The sequence below is a fragment of the Saccostrea echinata genome, unplaced genomic scaffold, assembly GCF_033153115.1.
Source record: "Saccostrea echinata isolate AGI-Se365-2 ecotype Australia unplaced genomic scaffold, CSIRO_AGI_Sech_v1 ptg000018l, whole genome shotgun sequence".
In the NCBI taxonomy this organism is placed as follows: Eukaryota; Metazoa; Mollusca; class Bivalvia; order Ostreida; family Ostreidae; genus Saccostrea; species Saccostrea echinata.
In genome coordinates, this window is record NW_026889767.1 from 4100270 (window position 1) to 4122200 (window position 21931).

General features: G+C 33.6%; 2 protein-coding genes across 3 annotated transcripts in view; both read left to right on the forward strand.

The window, feature by feature from the left end:
• LOC133189382 (uncharacterized) overlaps nucleotides 1-3990 on the forward strand; it is a 433972-nt gene extending 429982 nt beyond the window's left edge. The window contains exons 39-41 of one of the 2 annotated variants that reach the window (XM_061324761.1): nucleotides 41-192; nucleotides 1445-1580; nucleotides 3695-3990. In XM_061324761.1, coding sequence (XP_061180745.1) covers nucleotides 41-192; nucleotides 1445-1580; nucleotides 3695-3829 — 423 coding nt within the window. In that variant the 3' untranslated portion in view covers nucleotides 3830-3990. The remainder of the gene's footprint in view (nucleotides 1-40; nucleotides 193-1444; nucleotides 1581-3694) is intronic. The other variant, XM_061324762.1, reaches the window with a different exon arrangement.
• A 1487-nt stretch (nucleotides 3991-5477) lies between these two features.
• LOC133189403 (DC-STAMP domain-containing protein 2-like) lies at nucleotides 5478-18105 on the forward strand. Its single transcript, XM_061324776.1, has 16 exons — nucleotides 5478-5692; nucleotides 6464-6645; nucleotides 7217-7399; nucleotides 8183-8353; nucleotides 8943-9044; nucleotides 9213-9333; nucleotides 9565-9641; nucleotides 10569-10634; nucleotides 11431-11644; nucleotides 13203-13360; nucleotides 13916-14080; nucleotides 15029-15196; nucleotides 15414-15654; nucleotides 15999-16126; nucleotides 16605-16704; nucleotides 17363-18105. The coding sequence occupies exons 1-16, from the start codon at nucleotides 5574-5576 to the stop codon at nucleotides 17844-17846; spliced, it is 2679 nt and encodes an 892-aa protein (XP_061180760.1). The 5' UTR covers nucleotides 5478-5573; the 3' UTR covers nucleotides 17847-18105.
• Nucleotides 18106-21931: the final 3826 nt, after the last annotated feature.

Sequence of the window (21931 nt, forward strand, 5' to 3'; positions counted from 1 at the left end):
CGGTATTTTTAATGTTAATGCTATTCATATTGTTTTTAAGGATTCAGAATGGCACAATGTCAAAATGTTGGAAATTCTAAACTGGAAGGGTAATGAAAAACTTCCGTCGGAAGAGGAAGTGCTTGTAGAATTACTAAACAAAGTTCAGGAGATTGTCAAGGATCCGGAGACCAAAATAGCAGTTTTGTCAAGGTGAATTTGTCATAGCACAGCAAGTGAAGAAGTGAAATTCTTACTTAAAACGACTCTCATGTACAATGCTCTTTTTTGTGTATAAATTAGATAAAGTGCAATAAGCTTCAACTGCTTGTTCTTTAATTTAAGATTAAGGGACTTACATTAACCTTTAACCTCTACTGGTTTTAGTAAATCATGCACTACTTCTGTGTAATTTTAGGCTTGGACGCATGCGCATGATAACATAGTGAGATTTATTTCTCCTGTGTTCTAACTCGGATGCCAAATTAGTCTCATCAGAATGAAAAATGCACTAATTTAACAGCATAACAGTAATTGCAGTTACAGACCTGTTAACTCATATTGTTGTCTCTCAGTCTGCCAGCGAGATTTGACATTTGCCACTTAGATCTCAATTTCTATCGATTTTACATATTTTATCAGAGAACAACTACATTTCTGATTAGGAAAACATGGTTTATAAACAAAGAAAAACATCATATACATTGCTTTCTTTCGAGGGGTTCCTGTTTTTTTTTTTTTTTTTTTTTTTTTTTTTTTTTTTTTTTTTGGCAACCCGACATAACTTAAGTGTTTAAAGTTTTTCTCCTTTTTAGCGATTAAAAAGCGTTAAACTGAGACAGGTCATAACGAAACTAACTGCTAAAATCCAAATGAACGCGATTTCTGATTTTCGTATTTTCATAATAGCAAAACGTGAGACGTATTTTTAGGCGCGGATCCAAGATTCTTTTTTTCTAAAGGGGGGGGGGGGGGTCCATCCAATTCAAAAAAAAAATCCAATCCAAAAATTCCTTCACAATAAAAAAAAATTAAAAAAAACCTAGATTCACTTCCCAAACGTATTAAACCGTAAAATCCATTTCCGAAACGGGAAAAAAATTATTTCGTGTGGTGGTGGTGGGGTCCACGTTTTCGGGGGTGGGGGGGGGGGGAGGAGGTCCAAAAAAGTTTTTTTTTTCTTTCCTTCAGTATATACTTTTAATAACCCTGCAAATTTAAGGGGGAGGGGGTTCCGCACCCCATCCCCCTCTCCTCTAGATCAGCATATATTTTGGACTCAAAATCCGTACAAAATACTGCGAAATCGTAAGAGTAAACAGTTCTGCATTTATGTCATCGCATTGGCAAATTATGCGGTTATACGATAATGCAAAACGGCATTTTGAATTGAAGATAATTTTAGAGCTCGCGATTCATGAAATGAACTTCTTTCGTACTTAATATATGTATTTGATTTTGGCAGAGATGGTGCTACAGGTTGTGGGATTTTCTGCGCTGTGTATAACGCCATACAACAGCTACAACAGGACAATGAAGTGGACATGTTTACCATAATCCGGCAGTTACAAATGCGTAGACCGGAAATGGTTTCTACTATGGTATGCCCTTTCATAACAAGGACATATTTTTTTTTATTATAATAACTCCATTGTAATGTCATTTAGACAAACGTAATATCATATATCAATGAAAAAAAAATAGTTACGAGTGTTAGCAAGACAGGAAGCTTTACACAAACAATATGAATAAACTAGATGCGTTTCTTGTTGCTAGGGCAACAAGTGGTCTTCCGACGGAACTTTTCTCCAAAACGCTATGCTATCTCACTTCATTTAATACTTTATTGAAGGTATTTTTCGTTCGCGTTCATGTAACACATTTTTTCAACATAGATCATAATTATTAAATTATTTCTGTAGAATCTCTGTTCACAAAGCTTTAAAAAAATAAGCAAAAACTATCAAACATGTCTTCACGGAGAAAAATATTATTTACAACTGAAAAAAAGAGAGAAACAATCTCCCGCCCCAGCAGGATTTGAACCCACAACATACGAGAAAGTTAGGTTCGTTCATATCTTTGCAATAAATGCATCAATCAAAATGATGAAAACATACATAGAATTCTTAGAAGTCTCTCTAGTAACCTTGTAAATTTGATAGAAAAATATTGAAAAACAAAAAAGTTGAAAATTTAACATTTTTGAATTCACTTCCGTTTGCGACCGAAAGTACGAACGACGAAAAATAAAGGTCGATCAGCATATCTACATGTGATGTTCTACCATGTCCGTGAGTTTCACTTTCACATCTTTAATCGTTCTTTAGAAAATTAGGGGACAAAACTCCATTTCAAAAATACAAATTTCCCCAAAAAATCGCGAACGGAAGTGAATTTCGAAAAAATGAAAAACACGTCTGGAGATATTCTCATGATGCATCTTCCCTGAAAAAATCTTTGAAATCCATCCACTCACAGCTGAGATATCGGCCGTACTATGAAAAAAGAATAATAATAATAACTAGATGCGTTTCTTGTTGCTAGGGCAACAAGTGGTCTTCCGACCGAACTTTTTTCCAGAACTCTATGCTATCTCACTTCATTTAATACTTTATTGCAAGTATTTTTCGTTTGCGTTTATGTAACACAGTCTTCAACATAGATCATAATTATTAAAGGATTTCTGTAGAATCTCTGTTAACAAAGCTTTTAAAAATAAGCAAAAACTATCATACATGTCTTCACGGAGAAAAATATTATTTACAACTGAAAAAAAAGAGAAACAATCTCCCGCTCCAGCAGGATTCGAACCCACAACATACAAGAAAGTTTGGATCGGTCATATCTTTGCAATAAATGCATCAATCAAAATTGTGAAAACACACATAGAATTTTTAGAAGACTCTCTATTGACCCTGTAAATTTCAAAGAAAAATATTGAAAAACAAAAAAGTTGCAAATTTAACATTTTTGAATTCACTTCCGTTCGCTACCGGAAGTAAAAATGACGAAAAAGAAAGATCGATCAGCATATCTATATGTGATGCTCTATCATGTCCGTGAGTTTCACTTTCATATCTTTAGCCGTTCTCGAGAAAATTAGGGGACAAAATTCCATTTCAAAAATACAAATTTCCCCAAAAATCGCGAACGGAAGTAAATTTTAAAAAAGTGAGGGACACCCCTGGAGATATACTCATGATGCATCTTCCCTGAAAAAATCTTTAGAATTGAACCACGCACAGCTGAGATATCGCCTGTACTATGAAAAGTGGAATAATAATAATAATAATAGAAAACAGAAGGAAAACAATAAGGTCTTCCGAAGGAAGTCGGAAGACCTTAATAATAGAAAACAGACGGAAAACAATAAGGTCTTCCGAAGGAAGTCGGAAGACCTTAATTATACAGAATATGAACGATGCAGATGTACTAATACCTCAACTGAGGGGTAGGGTGGGGTAGGGGGAGAGGAGGGGTTTTAAATAATAATTATATATTATCTAAAAAATGAACAATTTATCAAGTGCTGTGATGGAACTTGGATTCTATTTCGATCTTTACAAAACTGACGACATTTTTTTTCATAGATCGTGATTGAATTGAAACCTACTTGTCTTGTATGAGTTTAAATATTTAACATGTTTTATTTGAGTACTTGAAATTTAAAGAATACAGATACATTTAATCACGTTATTATTTTTTTCTTTAGTCCGAATACCAGTGCTGCTGTCAAGTCGTAGCAAACTTCTTTACCGCGCAAAAGGATGACATTTATGAAAATGCTCAAGGACAACAGGGGGTCACGAAAACGGAGGAGAATATTTACGCCAATACAAATTCTTAATATCTCATTTTATGTATAATAGATCGAAAAGTTATGACGTTTAATATTTCAGTATATTCAATATTGTTTTAGTTAGTTAACTTAAATTATATTGTTCTCAAATTTAGTACATGTACATTTAAATGTTTATTTGAATATTATATGTACCGTGTGTAAATTATATTTAAAGAGTTGAGGATAATGAAATATAATGTTTAATGTAAAATAGTTATTTCTACTTGTATACAAAGGAATACAAAAAGAATTAAGTTCATTTTTAATTTTACATGTGGCTTACATTTCCTTAGTATTTCTAGATTTTTTTTATTATTCTGTTATTGGGAGAAGGCGTGTGTGTGTGTGTGGGGGGGGGGGGGGTTATCGCATTTCATTATTTCATTTCCCGTACAAATTTGTGAAAAATCAGTCAAAATGTATCCATCCTTCAGCATTCCTATAGATGGGTCTTCAGTGTTAAACCAACTTTTAGGGTATCTGCCAATCGCAACTTTTCGGGTTTTTCTGCATGGCAAGTGTTTTTTCGAGCTTGCCGGAAAGGCCCGAGAAGATGCGAATGGGACATGTACATAACTTATACCAGTACGTTTATTGCTCATATAATTTAGTAACGTATATTAGGGGGTAAATGTTATAGTTTGATGCTGTTGGAAGTATTAGCAGGTTGTGCAAAAATAAAATATAATGAAAGAGTTCGGAAATAATATAAATTATATACTTGTATTTTTTTTTTTCAAAACCCTATAGAAACTGCAGGTGGGTAAACTTTACATCTACAGTATAGAAACCTATTTTCTGTACGTTTTCTTTTTTAAAGGAAATGTGGAAGGAGTAAAATTTATGTGCTTTAATTTATTTCAATTTTTGACGAGGATATTTTATGCATAAACATTTAAAAGATGTAACAGTTATAGTCCTTTGAATGTACATTTAACGGGAAGTTATAAATCATGTTTGATTACAAGGAATAATTTTTTGTTGTTGTTTTCTTTCTGAAGCTTTTCACGAAATTTGGGGCTATTCCTATTATTTGAGTTTAGCCTTTCAGTAGATCTACTTACATCATAAAGATAATTGTTGCCGATCTATACCAATATCGGGATGTTGACGCGGGACTCTTAATTATATTTGTATTTAAATTAATATATGGTAAATTATTTTCATAATAAATAATAATGCAATTTGGGATCTATTCAAATGGACCCTAAAAGAATCTGATATAGGACACAGTGTAAGTTGCTTATGATTGAAGTGAAAGAGTCTAAGTGATAGACAAGTCATAAGGGGGAAAATGTGATTTGATTTATAGCAATTTAGGTTTATTTAAGTTTTTTTTTTTCTCTTTGTCCTAAATTATTCTGAAATATATGCACATATACACATGTATCTATTCATGATTTCTATAAATAATAGTTCTTTGTACAATAAATAATATTTTTATACAATATTCTCTTCATTTTTTATTCAAGACGTTGAAAATGTAGGGCTGACGGACCTTAAAAATTTTTATTGATAATTACATTTCAAAATCCTGAATACATTTACAAATGGAGAGCAGATAATTATGGGGAAAATACGCCTGCTTCGAAAAGAATATCATGGGACAAAGAACCTATCGAAGAAAATTATTTTTCACTTGTTCTACTTGATGAAATGACGTAATTTTCTCCACTGTGACGTCACCGGCATTTTGTGCCAAAAGTAAACAGAAGACATACTGTAGTAAAAGCACGAACAAACCAACAAAATGTCGGATCCACGAATGATTATTAAGATGATCAAGATAAAGTTAGCGCTGATGCGTCTGTCTCGCGCGAAGGAAAATGGTGTTCGTCTCCACTATGGGTATCCACCTATCATCCCTTGGTAAGTTCACTTATGTTAGGGAAACTTAGGCCAAACTTATGTCACGGACATGGCATTACAATATACTGAAAAATCTATCATTGCCCAGTGACTTGTGATTACGTGCATATTCTTCATAAGGCGTACTCTATATATCGGCAAAATTATTGGGGGGGGGGGGGGGGGGTGAGGCACGGCCCCCCCCCCGTGCCCCCCCCTCCCCCCGGTTCCTACGGCCAGGTCTCGTGTAATGTTCAATCATAATTGCAGATCTAGAGGTACACTGCAGCTAAGTGAAGTCAATCAGTGTTAAAAATCCAGACAATATTCATATTATTATGTTTATCACAGGGATGGATCAAGATTTTTTTCCCTCTTCTTACAGTTTGTTTTGTTAATATGTCTTATTTTAAAAACAATAAGTTCGCTTTTTACTGTTATTAGGATTCAAACATGTGTGAGTTTGAAGAAACATGTAATGTGGCCAAGTGGTGGGTGGCCTGCTTTCCCCCATAATTCCCTTAATCCAAGGGGAGCCGGGAGCGTAGTAAAACTTTAATTTAAAAAAAAAGGTTCAGTGTAAATTTAAAGGCATTACGGTATTTTTCTTATACCACATGGTATTTTCTTGAGATAGGGGAGAGGGGGGGGGAGTTATTTTTAGTACATTTCGAAAACTATATATGCGAAATTTACAAATTTTTCTAATATTATCAAAAATAGCCAGTTTGCGACTAAATGAACTCTAATTTTCTTGGATCCGCTCCTTGGATGTACTGTTTTATGTGACAGGTATGAGAGAATTACTATCTGGTTATTCCGGAGAATACGTCAGTTCCTGATCGAGTTGTTCTGCCCCTGTTGTATCTATGACAGGAATAGACACCTGAGAGTTAGAGAGGTTCCGAGTTCCGGATGTAGACGGATGTTCCATGCGGGCACACACGAACACGAGATGTTAAAGCACTTTCTAGGTAAATCGAGAATATATAATTTTATGAATCAATAAAGAAATAAATGAAATAAAATAAATAGATAAATACGTGCATGAATAAACATGAATATTTAAATGGAAGCTAGCGACTTTCTTTTTTTTTCTTTTTTTTAACAGAATTTCTTTATTTTAACAGAACTGAGAATCCCATACACTTTTTTCTTTAATCCTTTTTACTCCATTCCGGTATTACTTTATTATCATAGATAAGTTTAACAAACATTTATTCAAAAGAAGAAAGATACATACATGTCGTTTTGAAGGCCGGTATAAAAAAAAATACCGTTTTTTCCAACTGAAAGAATGTTTCCCCGGCATTTTCATTAATTTCTTTTTAAAATATTCTTGCTAAATTCCAGTGTATTTTTCCCGGGCAGGGTGAAAGATACACATATTGATACAGAGGTACAATGATTTTTTTTTTTTCCGGGTACTAGATGTACATGTACGACAAAAATAAAAGTGATATCCGATAATTACACATTCTTTTTTTCACTCGAGTAATCTCTCTTTCAACATAACAATGATTTGATTTGCATCGATCTTTCCAGGTTTCTTTAGCGGCATTTTTCTGGGCGTGTTCCTGTATCTAGTGATGATCTTCCAGTCTAAGTATGAACCGCCCGTTGCTTTGACAATCGGAGTCATCTTAAGCCCCATTTTTACGCTTGGTTTGGCTTTCTCTATGGAGGTGCGATGTGTTATACTTTTGATGGTACCGCAATTCTTCTCAAGTAAGTTAATGTACACATGTTTTCATGTTTCATAGTGTCAATTTTAATGTAAAGCTATTTGATATAATAACCTTGAAAAATTCAGGCGTCCTTTTAATGTTTGAGAAATAGTTTATGAGAAAATCCCGGACCTTTTTTAAGGGAAAACACCCTTAAAGTCAATGTTGGCTACAAATGATTGAACACCCTAACTATTTTGATCCGCAGTCTCCTCGTCATTTCTTTGCTGACAGCCTATTTAATAGATTACGGTTGTAGGATCTTAAGCTTAAGTCAAGATCTTTTTAATCAAGTGCCTCCAAGCTAGCTACAAGGAATTTAACGTGAAGTATTACAGGGATATAGGGCCCCAAAAACAGATACGGATTCGGGGAGAGGGGGGTTAAGACAAACTTAATTACAGTGGAGCCCCGTTAATATGGGTGCTTCACCTTCCGAACGAAAATTTTGGGGAACAGAAATTATATTTTATATTTATGAATTATCAAAAGTACATGTACTTTCCATTTATCAGGATGCTTCATTAATCCGGACTTTTTTGGGGGGTGGGGGGAGCAAATATTCAGATTAACGATTTAAGCTTAGTGTATATTATAATAATTGCAAAAAGAAACTAAATTAATGATTAAATAATTCTTAAATTATCTAAAAAAATCAATTTGCTATTTTTATATACGTTATGCAGTGTATATATATATATATATATATATATATATATATATATATATATATATATATATATATATATATATATATATATATATATATATATATATATTGCAGGCAAGGGGCGCTCTTTCTTACTGTTATACGCCGTAATTCTGGTGATGACGTATCCCGCCGCCAACTTCAACAAAAACATCAAGATCATGTCAAACAGCATTACATGTGGACAGGAACTGGCGTACAATCAGTCAAAGGAAGTAATGGATAAAATATCCAATCCACTCGCAGGTAGGTTCTTATAATATCAAAAAGATGGAGCGTGGGCGGGATTCTTCATATATGATAACCCGTTTTAATTATTCTTATTTTTTCGATAAATGACACAAGTTTCCAAGAGAGTGGCTCCCATCAGCCACGTACCTCAAATCAATTGACACTAATCTAGTGCTTCGGCGGTGATATGATTTTGATATGTATTTATATATATATTTATTTGACAGAACTTAATTATTTTCAAGATAATCAATAACAAGGTCCAGATAACTTTTTTTTTATAGTTTCATCGGCATTCACATCATTACGATTTGTACATGTATTAATATTTAAAACGACTTGTACACGTATTAATATTCAAAAAAAGGGGAATAGGACAATTGTGACAATATTGATTCAAAACAGCTGTAAGCGTCTAATCGACCTTAATTATTGTTACGGTAAGGCTATTTGCAAACTATATCTAACATCCCCCCCCCCGCTCTTAATAATTACAATTATACATTCTACTGTAGGGAATGCAATATGTACAAGTATAACAGTAAACTTTTTACATGTCAAATTTTACATGGTTTACATTTCACAATTTTCCATGTTTTAATAGGGGCCCTGGGAACTATTAGAGCAACAATCAAAGCACTGAAACGATTTGCTGAATCCATACGAGATGCTTTCAATGCCCTCAAAACAGCCATACAGGAAATAGGTAAGTGATCGTAATCAAGAATCAGTGTTGTCATTATAATCGTCATCATCGTCGTCGTCATCAGCATCACTGTCATCTGATCATGTAACTAGTATGCATCTCCACGTACATCCTATAACTTATCAGTATTTTGCAATTTATCATAAAATGTTTTAACCCTATACATAGCTGCGCTGTTTAAGAAAGTTGCAAAGTGGATCGGAAGCATATTTAAAATCTGTGACGAACGAATGAGTGCGCCTTACAGACGATGTAAAGGTATCTTTCACAATGCAGAAATGAGTTGCAGGTTAGTCTCTCTCTCTCTCTCTCTCTCTCCATGCCTATAGTACAGGGATCAAATGGAGGTGCCCCCTTTTTATTTTAAAAAGTTATCTGCTTTTTGTCTGGGAATTCAAGGCTTACTGCCTCCCCCTTCTTAATCTTACTGTAGCAGTATGTTATAGTAGTCTTTCTAAATTATTTAACTCCATTTTTTTTCTGCCGATATAATTACATGTATAATAAAATACCATTTCAGGGATTCACTTGGGTGGTTCCTTAGCTGGATATGTATTATCGTGGAGGCAGCTTCGGTTGTTTGTAATATAGCAAGAAGTAAGTACAAATGTACTTTTGATTCTGTAAACATTGAAATAGATGTGGTATTTATTTTTACTATTTTTCTGGGTTTTTTAATTTTTTTTTTATCATCATCTTAAGAAAGGTTTAATTTCTTTTACGAGGCTTTATTTGTGTAAAAAGATAACGCTGTTTCTTTACGTGCATGTTTTAAATAAAATCTATCTTTAATTTTACAAAAACGTAAAACTGAATAAATGCACATTTTATTGATTGATTGTATGTTGTTTTACGTCCCGTTCGAGAATTTTTTCATTCAGAGACGTCACCATATACCGGTGAAGGGCTTCAAATTTAGACCTTTACTCGGTATTAGGGGCCATCGAGCAGAGAGGGTTCCTTATCGTGCTAACGCCTACCGTGACACTGGGCTTCGGTTTCGAAGGACCCGAAACTTTCACTTCAAAGTATCGAGCGCTTGGCGAAGGAGCAGTTGCTACCTATTTTTTTATCGACTAGGTCAGTCGCGGAAGTGATTCGAACACACGACCTTCCGATCACGGAGCGAACGCTCTACTGCACATTTTAAGACTACTTGTAAGTCACACAAAAGAATTGCCGTGTACATGATTTTAATCCTTCAGCAGTCTTCTTGACTAGTATTTTCTAATGAATTTTTCCTAGTCTATGCATACCATCTTTCATCGTAATTCATTTCATCAAGATATTTTTTGCAAAATTAAACACTTCAATTTGATTAAAATCAGATCCTTGATCCGCTCCTTTATTTTTTTTTATTGTCGCTACACAATAAAGGAGGGGATCGAGGATCTGATTTTAATCAGATTGAAATACTCTATATCCATGATTTATATAGGCAGTGTAAGCTAATAGAACAGATTCAAATACATACATGTACTGTTATCACATCATTTGTCTTTTTTTTTTATATTTTTCCATCAGTTGGGGAGTTGCTGTGTGCGATAGCTGCAGCAATTAAGGCGCTTGCAGATGCTGCTATATATACGCGTAAGTATGTAAACTATAGGTTTGAGAGAAAGAGAAAAAAAAAAGAGTTTTCGTACGTTGAAAAAAACTCATTAATCTCACAAAAACAAATGTTTTATCTACATCCTGCGAGTCACTTGGGATGAAAAGGAAACAAGCTATAGCGACAAAGTCACAGGTGCTTGAGGACAGGACCCCCCCCCCTCCCCTCCCGATATTGACCCCCGGGCCTGTTCGACTTTTGTTCTCATAAATTATATATGGATGACACATTTGTGATATAATCTCTATATCATCAATTCGGAAAATTGACTTAAACAAACATTTTATAAAAATTACTACCCTACCCTATATATATAAATTTATATATAGAGAGTGGGGTAGATTTTATAAAATGTTTGTTTTAGGTAATTTTTCGAATTGTTGGTATAGATTATACCACAAATATGTCATTGAAAGATGATTTATGAGAAAAAAGTCGAACAGGCCCGGGGGTCTATATCGGGGGGTGGGGGTGGGGGGTCCTGTCCTCAAGCACCTGTGGACAAAGTTGGGGAAATGTGAGAGCCATAGGGTCAGAGGGTTACTCTTGCAAGCTTCAGATTGTCGTACCCGCATTCTTGCTATCTCTCACTGTCATTCGATTTCCCACCAAAAGCCACCCCTTCCTCCAATTTTCAAAAACAGAGGACAATCGCATTCTTGCGATCTTTCACTGTCACTCTCGCTTCCCTATCAAAGCCCCCCCCCCCCCCCCCTTAAAAAATAAATTTAGAAAAAACTGAAATAAAAATAAATGTTTTTTTTTTATTTTCAGCCATAAAAAGTGCCATTACAGACGTTAAGAATATGTTTTATTTTAACGTCACTCTTAATTACACGTACGAGTACAACGCCACCCAATCAAAATCCTACACAGAGGTCAAGGAGGGCATTCTCAAGGACGTCAATGACCGTCTGTCTGGCTACGTCTTCGTCCTCGGTCTCCTCAAGAATGTCACGATGGTGTCTCTTATCTTTGTTGTAATCAAGTGAGTTCATTTCAGAACAAAGTATGACGCATGCGCAGATATAAAAACTGCTCTTTATTGAGAGGGAAGAGTAGACAGGTTGGTCATATCAAAACGAAATACATTAAGTAATTGATAATGGTTCCCGATGCACATATTGCGGAAGAGTATTTGTCTTTTGGAGATATTATATTCTATCAAATAAATTATTTAACATGACTGCTTTATTTGGAAAGGGTCAATTCTAGAATTATTCAGAGTTCCAGATAATATTTTAGCCCAAAGTGTATTTATTCCCTGATTTTCAAATCAATGCAGATTTTTATATTCAGCAAAATGATTTAAGAGTATTTTGTTAATACATCTATATTAATGTTCTGATATATATTGTAATTCTGAGCTTATTATGGAAATAAAGGTTTTTTAAAAGAGGAAAGAAAACACTACAACAGTTCCTGGATTTATTTAAATAAAATTTTAAAAAATACTAACAAGATTTTTGCTAAACCTGAGAAACTTTTTTTGACAAGGAAGATCATACAGTAGGTAAAGCAACCATAGACACATATTTTTTTTTTCTCCATTTAAGATGATATCGTAGCAAGTCAAGAGTAAACCGAGATTAAAAAAAAATAACGAGAGAAATCAGAAATTGTCAATGAAGCCATCATAAAAAACGTTATATGCAAACCTTGTGTAACCGTCCTACTAAACAGAGAACCAGAGAGACCTCTTGAGAATATAAGAAAAGTCTTAATCATTATATTCAAATACATATTATGCGTAATGTCTCTCTCTACAGCACTTTATTTAATAGGTCTTGAATTTAAACAGAGCTCGTTTTGTTTTTCGATATAATATGGTCTTCACTGCTTTTTTTTTTTTTTTTTTTTTTTTTTTTTTACACATAGTGTACTCTTTGATGACATTGCAGTATAAACTTTTCTCTCCGGCCAGGACTCTTTTTTTTCTCCAATTATCCATTGTTTTCTAAAATTGTTTTCTATCACTTATACACTTATTACAATATCATCTTACATAGACGACACAAGCTTTTGTGTGCTTAAAAGTAATTATGCCTAGTGCGTAGTCTTTCTATATAAAGAAATCGATTTTAATCTAAATCATTGAATTCTTTCTCCCGAACTGGAAATCATCGTAGCCCTAACTTAGGATAGTCCTAGTTATCAAAACGTTTTTAAATTCTTATTTCGTTTGGGGGGAAAATCAAATAATGAGCTAACCTAAATTCATATCAAAAGCTAAGTCGTACTTGTGTTATTTAATCCGTCGTACGCAGCATTTTCGTAGTGTGATGCTTATATTTTTACGACCGCACGCCCAGTTTCAATTTTCAATGCGTATTTTGTAAAATTCAATGCGTATTTCTGCAAATACGCACCTTATCTGGAGCTCTGATTGTTGAAGCTTGTTATTAGGGGGAATCTGCAATCGCTTCTTTTCCGACCTTTCCGATCAGCGGAAAAACGACTTCGAAAGTCGCAAGAGGATGCGATTTGGGGAATCTGATGCTGATCCCTTAATTTATTCTGTACCTGGTGGCATTATTCTTTTTCAGGGCTCTCATTTATAAGAGAAAATTTCAGACAAACGACAAATTTGATAACATCTATATAACGTTTAAATTACGAGACGTAGAGGAACGGCGAATAGAGCTGGGAAAGGAAGGAATATTTCCGCTCACTTGGAAGGAAGAGAAAAAATACGTAAAAACAAGTAAGTATTGGAAGCATCGTATTGAGTCCGGTTTTCTTGCTTAATTAATTCATTATTAATTATTAGGAAGAGTGTAAATACTTACGACTAAATAAATCTTCAGATGATTTCTCTTGCAATACTTTTCAGTTATTACATGTAATTCAAATGGGGGGGGGGGCTATTTTTTTTTAACTCATTAGTTCATTCATTACTTTTTTTTCCTTTGTCACCCCGAACCCTTTTCCCACCCCATTTTAAACACAATTTTACGCGCAAGCGACAGACTGGAATATCCTAGTACGTAAAATGTAAAGGATTACTTGTTTGTTCGTAATTGTTTCATATCAAACTATCAATACAGCGCGATGCTTGTTAGTAATTGTGTCAAACTGAACTATCTAAATGTCATACATTTAATTTGCTGTAATTTTTTAATCGGAACAAGTGCTAGTTTAAAAGAAATTTAATTTGTTGTAAGTTTTTTATCGGAACAAGTGCTAGTCTAAAACAAATTTTACACCCGTCAGCATCTTATACACACTATTCTTTTTTCCACAAACATTCTCTTTATAGGATCAGTTGGGATGGCTATGAGGGAAATAAAAGCCTTGGCTAAGGGCCTGTTCCTTCTTCTGATTAGCGGTTGTCATACGGGCTTCTATCTCCTCTGTGACTACGGACTATATTGGATACTCAACATGTTAAAAGGATTCTTTTCCAAAAAGATTGCAGCTCCTAGTATGTCTTTTTTTTTATATTTTTAAATTTAAACAATATTTTATTCACAGATGTAAGAGTGAATAGGATTGGGCAGCAGGCTCAGCCTATTTTAGCCCTCTCCCTACATCAAGGTCAAGGCAAATACATAGTAAATAAATTATTAAAGCAAAAGTAAGAATGTACAAAAGAAGAAAGCAAAAACAAACATGAACAAAGTTACAGAAAGCAAAAGAAGCAAAATTGCAAAAGGAAAAAAAAAAGAAAATTAATAAAAAATAAAAAAAAAAAATAAGCAAGAGTACAAAGTAGTACCGGTTTGGAGATATTGAAAATATTACAATATACCACATATGTATATGACATTGTTTATATAAATCGTTTTGTTGCTGCTATAAATGTATGTACAGCTTCAAATATTTGTATATTAATATCTAGTCCAAGATTTTTTTTATATTTACTAGGTGTACTGTTGGTATTTTTTTTGTCATTAGTTTCCAGAAATTAAAATGTTTCAAATATCTTGAAGGTATATACATGTATATTTAAAGCGTCAATTGATGGAAACGTACTTGTGCACCATGAATCGTGTTTTGTTTTGTTTTGTTTGTTCGTCCCCCCCCCTTTTTTTTTAATATTGTTGAAATATAACTGAAAATAACCGCTAGATGCACAAAACAAAAAACAAAAACAAAAACAAAAAATAAACAAACGAACAAAAAAAAGGAATATGCATTTTCTTTATGTTTTATATGCGTTCTTGTTACTTGACAATAAGTTGACTAGAATTGAAGAAGAATTTCAAAATTGCTACAATATGAAAGTGATTTTATGATCGCATCTATACCTCATAGTACTTCAACAGCATCTTGAGAAAGTATAACAAAAAATAATTGATTTTTTTTTATTTTTATTTTACTTTTTTTCTGACATTCATATAACTATAATAAATCTCTTCATCTCTTACAGTCCCACCGCATTTGAAAATTCACGTCCACGGAAAAGGTTCCGTGTCAGACATGTACAGGTCATTGCTGACGTCATTTGACCCTCTGGCAATGGAGGGCGGTAGCTTGAAACCGGCTGGTTGCATCCCTACCCCAAGCACACCAAACTTTCGAATTTACAAACAAATAGGTACTTTTTTTGGAACCGTGTTTCAAGCATACTTTTTAGTTTTATTTAGAAATCTTTAAAGTAAAATTCGGTAGTAAATTTTAAGAAATATCATTTTTAAATCATTAATATGTGAAGATCGAATAAAAGATTTATACAAGTTTGTAGCAATCGGATTGAAATATCCAATTTTGGTTGCATTTTTATATGAGCTTAATCACTGAATTGATGTTTTCAGGCTATATTTATCTTTTATGCCTGTTCATGACCATCTTTCAAGCTTACGGCTTGAGGTTACGTCACGTGATTGGGGCGTGTTACTATCCTAGGCGGGAGAGAGCGCGAGCAGTCTGGCTCTATAACCATATACTGAAAACTAGAGGCGGATTCCTAAAATTTGCAAGGCGGCAGCTTAGAAGAAAAGCCGGGGTTTTGAAAGAGGAGGAAAAGATTAGTATAAGAAGTAGATTAATGGCACAGTAAGATTTTATTTTGGATTTCAAATATGAAATAGTTCATTAGATCATGTTAAAAAACAATGTTAAATGAAACTTTAAGTGCGTGCAATTAATTTAGCAAGAAATATGAATTATAATTTGGCATCACTAAAGAAAAAAATGCATAAATAAATATGTAGATTAGAATTATTAAGTGGGTCAATTAATAATAAATAAAAAAGATAAATATGAAAAAAATAAATCTGAGAACAATGGAGCATCACTTATCAATTGTGTATTGAATGAGGACTCGAGAGTAGCGAGTTATTTATTTATTTTTTTTTTCAAAAAAGAATATTCAAAATTGATAAAAATTTCCATTGTAGATTTCCACTCTGTAGGAGGTTTTTCAGTTTTCTTGGATTCAAAAGGAAACATTGTTTGTCGTGTGGAAATGAGGGTCGATTTGATGATAACGTGAATTTCTACCATTGTCAAAATAAAGACTGCACAGGCATGTTTATCATTTAATTTAGTGGTTTTCCTTTAGTAGAAATAAACATTGTTAAAAAGAGGGCGGAAATAAAACTTTGAATCTAGTTTCAACGATAATTAAATGCTATTTCGAAGTATACAATTCCGACTCTACAAATTTCTCTTCTCCCAAGTCAAAAAACCCACTCTTTTGCTTAAATTATGTACCGTTTTATTGTAGATTTTATCAGTCTTAATGCCAATTCAAATATAAACTTTCTCATTTTATGAATTAGTCCATAGAAATTTTTGATTTTTTTTATAACACATCTAATAAGTTTCTTTAAAAGTTTTAAAACATTGTACTTTCTGCATTTTAAAAATGTCTTACTACATGTAGCTATAGGACTTCTCAAGCATAATGTTCCGATATGTACACTGATATCACAACTTTTTTCTTTGGTTTTTTTTATTTAGTTAAAAAATGTATTTATTTATAGTTGGTATTATATTTTCAGCCGTATATTGTTTTGACTGTTTCACTGATCTTAACAACATGTGTACTGTATGTATGAATCCTGTTGACTATGGAGATCACTCTGACATCAGCGAGGAAAGGTAATTTATGAGCGGATCAATATTTTTTATAGTATAAAAAAGAAGAAAAAAGGAGAAAAAAACATATCAATAATCATCGTCGCAAAGCCACGGGTTTTGTTCCATTCTATTAATCTCTTTCCACACAAAATCCCTATTAATCGCTTTCCACACAAAATCCGTGGCTTTGCGACGATGATCAATAGTGGGCAGACCAATATATATTAATTTTATTATTTCAAGGTAACGCGTATTTTTTTAATCACTGCCGATATTAACTAAACTACATTAAAGATCCTGTCTATGTACATATTGTGTTGCAACAACTCACAGCTTTGTTAACTCCAGGCCCCAGGATTATGAAACATCTTAACCTTAAGTCAAAAACTGTTTATTGTTCTAAAAAAATTTTGAAGTCAAACAGTCCAAAATAAAACTGTTATTAAACGCAGCGTTATGAAACTGCTGTTGTCTGTAAATTAAGTGTTCCAGTTCACTAGAAAATTTATTAAAAATATACAACAAACTTAGTCTATTCTGAAAAGGATAGCGATTCAAGCGATTCAATTTTGCTCTGAAAAATATTTCTCTTATTGCATTTTATAAATATTTGAAATTCATGATGCAGAACAATAATTTAAAATGTTATATATAGTGTTATTATTCTTTCCTTTTGAAGAGATTCTAGCGAAGATGAGAAAGAAGTGTTAAAGCGCCGGGCGGATGCAGAGAAACTTCGTCAAGAACGTGAAATTCAGTTACAAAAGAGGCGACCGAGTGAACAAATGAGGGAAATGAGGAGGCAATTCGGAATAACCGAATCGGTACTAAAGACCAAAGCGGAAGCTGGGGTCAAGGACTATGCACAAGAGGATGGCGCTGCGTATGAAGAAGGCTATGAACAGTTTGAAGATTTTTATGAAGAAGACAAGGTTGTCGACTTGAAAGAAAAGGAATTCTTAAGTTATCAAAATATTCGTCGAGTGGATGATGACTGGGATTACGATGCCGACGATGATAAATCTCAGACGGATTACGTCACTGATGATATATTTGACGATGGTGAAGATGATTTCATTGGGGATTATGATTATCCGTACATCGAACCCGATGAGTTAGACATGGATAGAGACATTGTTTCGAAAACTAAACTGAATGTTTGACAAAGGAATTCTCACTATTTTTTTTTTTTTTTTTTTTGCAGTTAAACTTGCAAATGAGGCTCACCCAGAAAAGGTCTAAACTGTGCTGTTCGTAATACATCTACATGTTACAGTGTTCAGATGATGTTCTTTGAACTTCTTTCTATATGAACCCAGTATCCTAAAAAAATTGCATGTAGTCCAGGAAGCCAAATTATACGAGTTTGTTCAAATTTCAAGTGAATGAAGTCAAGCTATATTGAAATACTTCTATATTAAAAGATGTTAACATGGATGTTAGGAATCTTTTTTAGGTCACCTGTTTGGAAACAGATGCTTAAACTAAATACAAAACGACGCCAATCACAAGCAATTTGAAAAGACATGTTTTATCATGGTAAACACGCAACGTGCAACATTAAAATTAATATTTTTTGGGGGTGACATTGAAGCGTAATGCTCATGGGCATTTCTGATCAGCAATCCTCTAGGAAAACAGATATCAAATTCAACGATGTGTCTTCTAACCAGAGTCATGAAATTCATATTCAATAGCCTTGCGGCAGGGTTGTTAAAATATAATGAACATCTATTTAAAAAAAATACTTGTATACAATATCTATGAAAATCTTCTCTAATTCTTGATATCACATCCATTGTGAGAGACCATTAAGCTTGAACCCTGTTAGACCCCATTCTACTGCAAGGGACCATTTGAACAAACTTTGATATGCAGTAATTCGTTTATATAGCTGTTACACTAAAAATAAAATTCCTGAAGGTCCTCTACAGAACAGATTACGAAGTCTCCAGAGTGCTTAATGTCATTCAATTTGATGATATTAAGATAGTAAATGGCGCAGTAGTTAGAGCGTTTGCTATAGAGTCGCTGCTTAAGGAGTTGATCATTACGTTGCGGGTTCGAATCCACTGTGCGACATGGAAACCGGTCCTTCGGAATGGACCATATAAACCGAGGTCCCGTGTTGCAGTAGGTGCTGGCACGGCACAAAAAGATCCCTCATTGCTGAAAGGCCCTAAGTGCAGAGTACAGGTCTAAAGGATGATGTGACATACGGCCCCCGGTAAATTGACAAAAAATTAAATATCTAAATTTTACTCTAATTTTTGCATGCATTTAATCACTGATTAGTATACTCTCATAAAATACCACTTTTACCGAAAACAGAAACATGATTTGGAAGATATATGTCTTTATTTTGAGTAGGGGTACCATGTTTACATCCAATTCCTATTGAATTTTGGCCCCGCCCCACTCTTTGAAGCCCTTAAAATATACGAGCGCGAGTAGGTACATTTTTCTCCTTTGGCTGGTCACTGCCTTTTATTGAAATCTATCTATATGTGAAAGGAGAAAAATGTACCTAACTGCGCTCACATGTTGTTTTTAAAAAATTGTAAAATCTAGCTGGCCTTTCCCATTATGAAAAGATCGACGAAACTATTTTTTCTGACGTAAGAATAAATTCATATGATAATCGAGGCACTGGCGATAATTTCTAACTGACCAATCAGCTAAATGAGTTGCATAACTAGTGAGTACCACAAAAATACTAAGGACATTTTATGTTTGGAAAAAAGATTGAGTTTTTTAACCTGCTTTCCGATAAACATTTTTTATGCATTTGAGTCACAGATTAGACACGGATCTACAATTTCCCAGTTCACATTTACAAACAATTGATTTATAAATATCCATAGTTAAAAGTTTTGCAAAGCGTTCGGTGGGCAATTCGCTAGGTCTACATCGTATTCCCGAGAATCAGTGAATAAAAGTTTCATTCTTGACCCTAAACGGTAAACACTGCGGTTCCATGCGTATTATTATGTATAAACAGCCTTGGCTGACCATTAAAAGTTTGAAATGTAGTAGAGATATTGTGTAAATTGACCTAAACCACGTGTCCGTGATAAAAAGTAAACGTGTAGTAAACCAGCATGTTTTGTCGTTCTGTCATCGGATTGGACAATTGTTCTCTATGTGCGAAATAATAACAATAGCCATATAAGGTAGATTCCTCAAACATGCATATCCCTCTGTTGTACTAAGACCCGCCTATTCTCTTTCATAAAAGAACGTATTGTCACAAACCAGGCCGAATTTTGCTGTCATAGGGTCAAAAAAATCATAGATAATGCAGTAATCCTTATAATTAAAATTTGTCGGAACTATTAAAACTATTCAAAAGGCGTCGTATTTATTCACTCATGTATGAAAATTATCAAAATCGTTGTAGATTAAATATAATTCGTCGTAGAAAAAGGGGCCCCAGATAGCAGTCATGTCACATCATCCTTTGCAGCCCTCCACCTGTAAGTGGGTGGTATCTCAATTTGAGTGAAAAATTTCGAAGGGATGTTAAACAACAAATAAATAAAATACAGTAGACATTATTACATGACTGTACATTCCCCTCTACAAAATGGAATCAAACAGAAAAGAGGCATATTCTATAATTATATAGATTTTATTCTAACTACCGCAGACGTATATGGTATTTATTTTAGACATATAATGGCTATCAAAGAAATCTGCGTAATCTTCTATCCGCAGACTGGAGAGAAAATGTGACTCCGAGGAATTATGACCCCGTGGAAAAGGGTACGGTTGTAGTATACCTTCTGTAAGTAACTACCAGGAAAGATTTAAGAGTCTCAATAAAAGATTTTTATCACAGATCAATGTAGATGATTGATAGATAGATGCACAGATGATACGTAAACATTCATCTACATATACATTATCGTACATTGTCCTGTGTCCATGTATAAACGGTACAAAAGTCCATTATCTCATAATTGAACATCAATTTAGAGTTTTAATGTTAAATCAAATGTATTGATGACCAAATGTAATATTTACATTCATATGGGAAATATCATAATGGCCGGGCCAATTTATAGATACTGTTGATAATGGTCCGGAATTATAAACAAAACTTTTAGCTCTTATCCGTATTACAGTTGTTATTGACAATTAATTGCTAATAATTCATACTATCACAAAATTTACAATAATTATAATACATTAGAACTTGGATGGTTTTCAAAGACATATTGACTATAATTATAATCAACTATAGTTTACTATCATAATAATTTACTATAGTATCAATTTACTGCAATAAATAAAAGTTCTTGGATAGTAAATGAAAGTATTTTTATTATGAATTTCAAATAATTAAATTTTATTTTCTCTTATTCTAACATGCAAGTTACTTATATTGAAAGGAAATATCACTTGTATATTCACAAATTATTTTCAAATATTGCTACATTGGTATGCAATTAAGAAATATTAAGGTCCCAATCTTAAACAAAATTGTAGGATAAAGTTTCACTGTTAATCAAAAAATTTGCAATGGTGAAGTACATAAACGTACTATGTAGCAAATTTTTGTTGTATACAGGATCCATGCCCAATCATCTCACTCCATGCAGACACTTCCTCTGAGGGAGGTACATGAAAGATGATATAATGGGTACTACTTTTACATAAACCGGTCGTTAGGTCTATAAGCTTGTAATGGGTACTTCTTTCACATAAACCGGTCATTAGATCTATCAGCTTGTACTGCTGAACATATACATGTACATAATAAAGAGTTTACATATATTTTGTGTTAATATGGTAAAAACACTTTGTATATAGTGATTATTTTTAAAACACACACACAAACACACACACATACAAAACAAACAAACAAAAAACCCATTAATTTCAAAATTTCTTGCCCTCTTGAAGTGGTTGAAATATTACTCCTTTTCACAAATAAATGCATAATTGTTATAACAGTGTCGATCATTCCAAACTCCATTTCGACAAATTTGGCCACAATGTTCTTTTTTATATTTGTTATTGGGCTCACCATTGCGCCAATTTGAAAACGTTAAATTTGAGTGGCGATTCCACGTATAAATCCCCTCGCTGTCGATATCTGTTGCTCCAAGCCAACAATTACAACAGTCCCACCAATCAGTGCATTCGACTACAAAACATAAACAAATACATATGTGATCCCTGAACAACATCACTCAACCGAGCAATTTTTTTTAATATCAATCATTCTGAATCCTAAATCAGA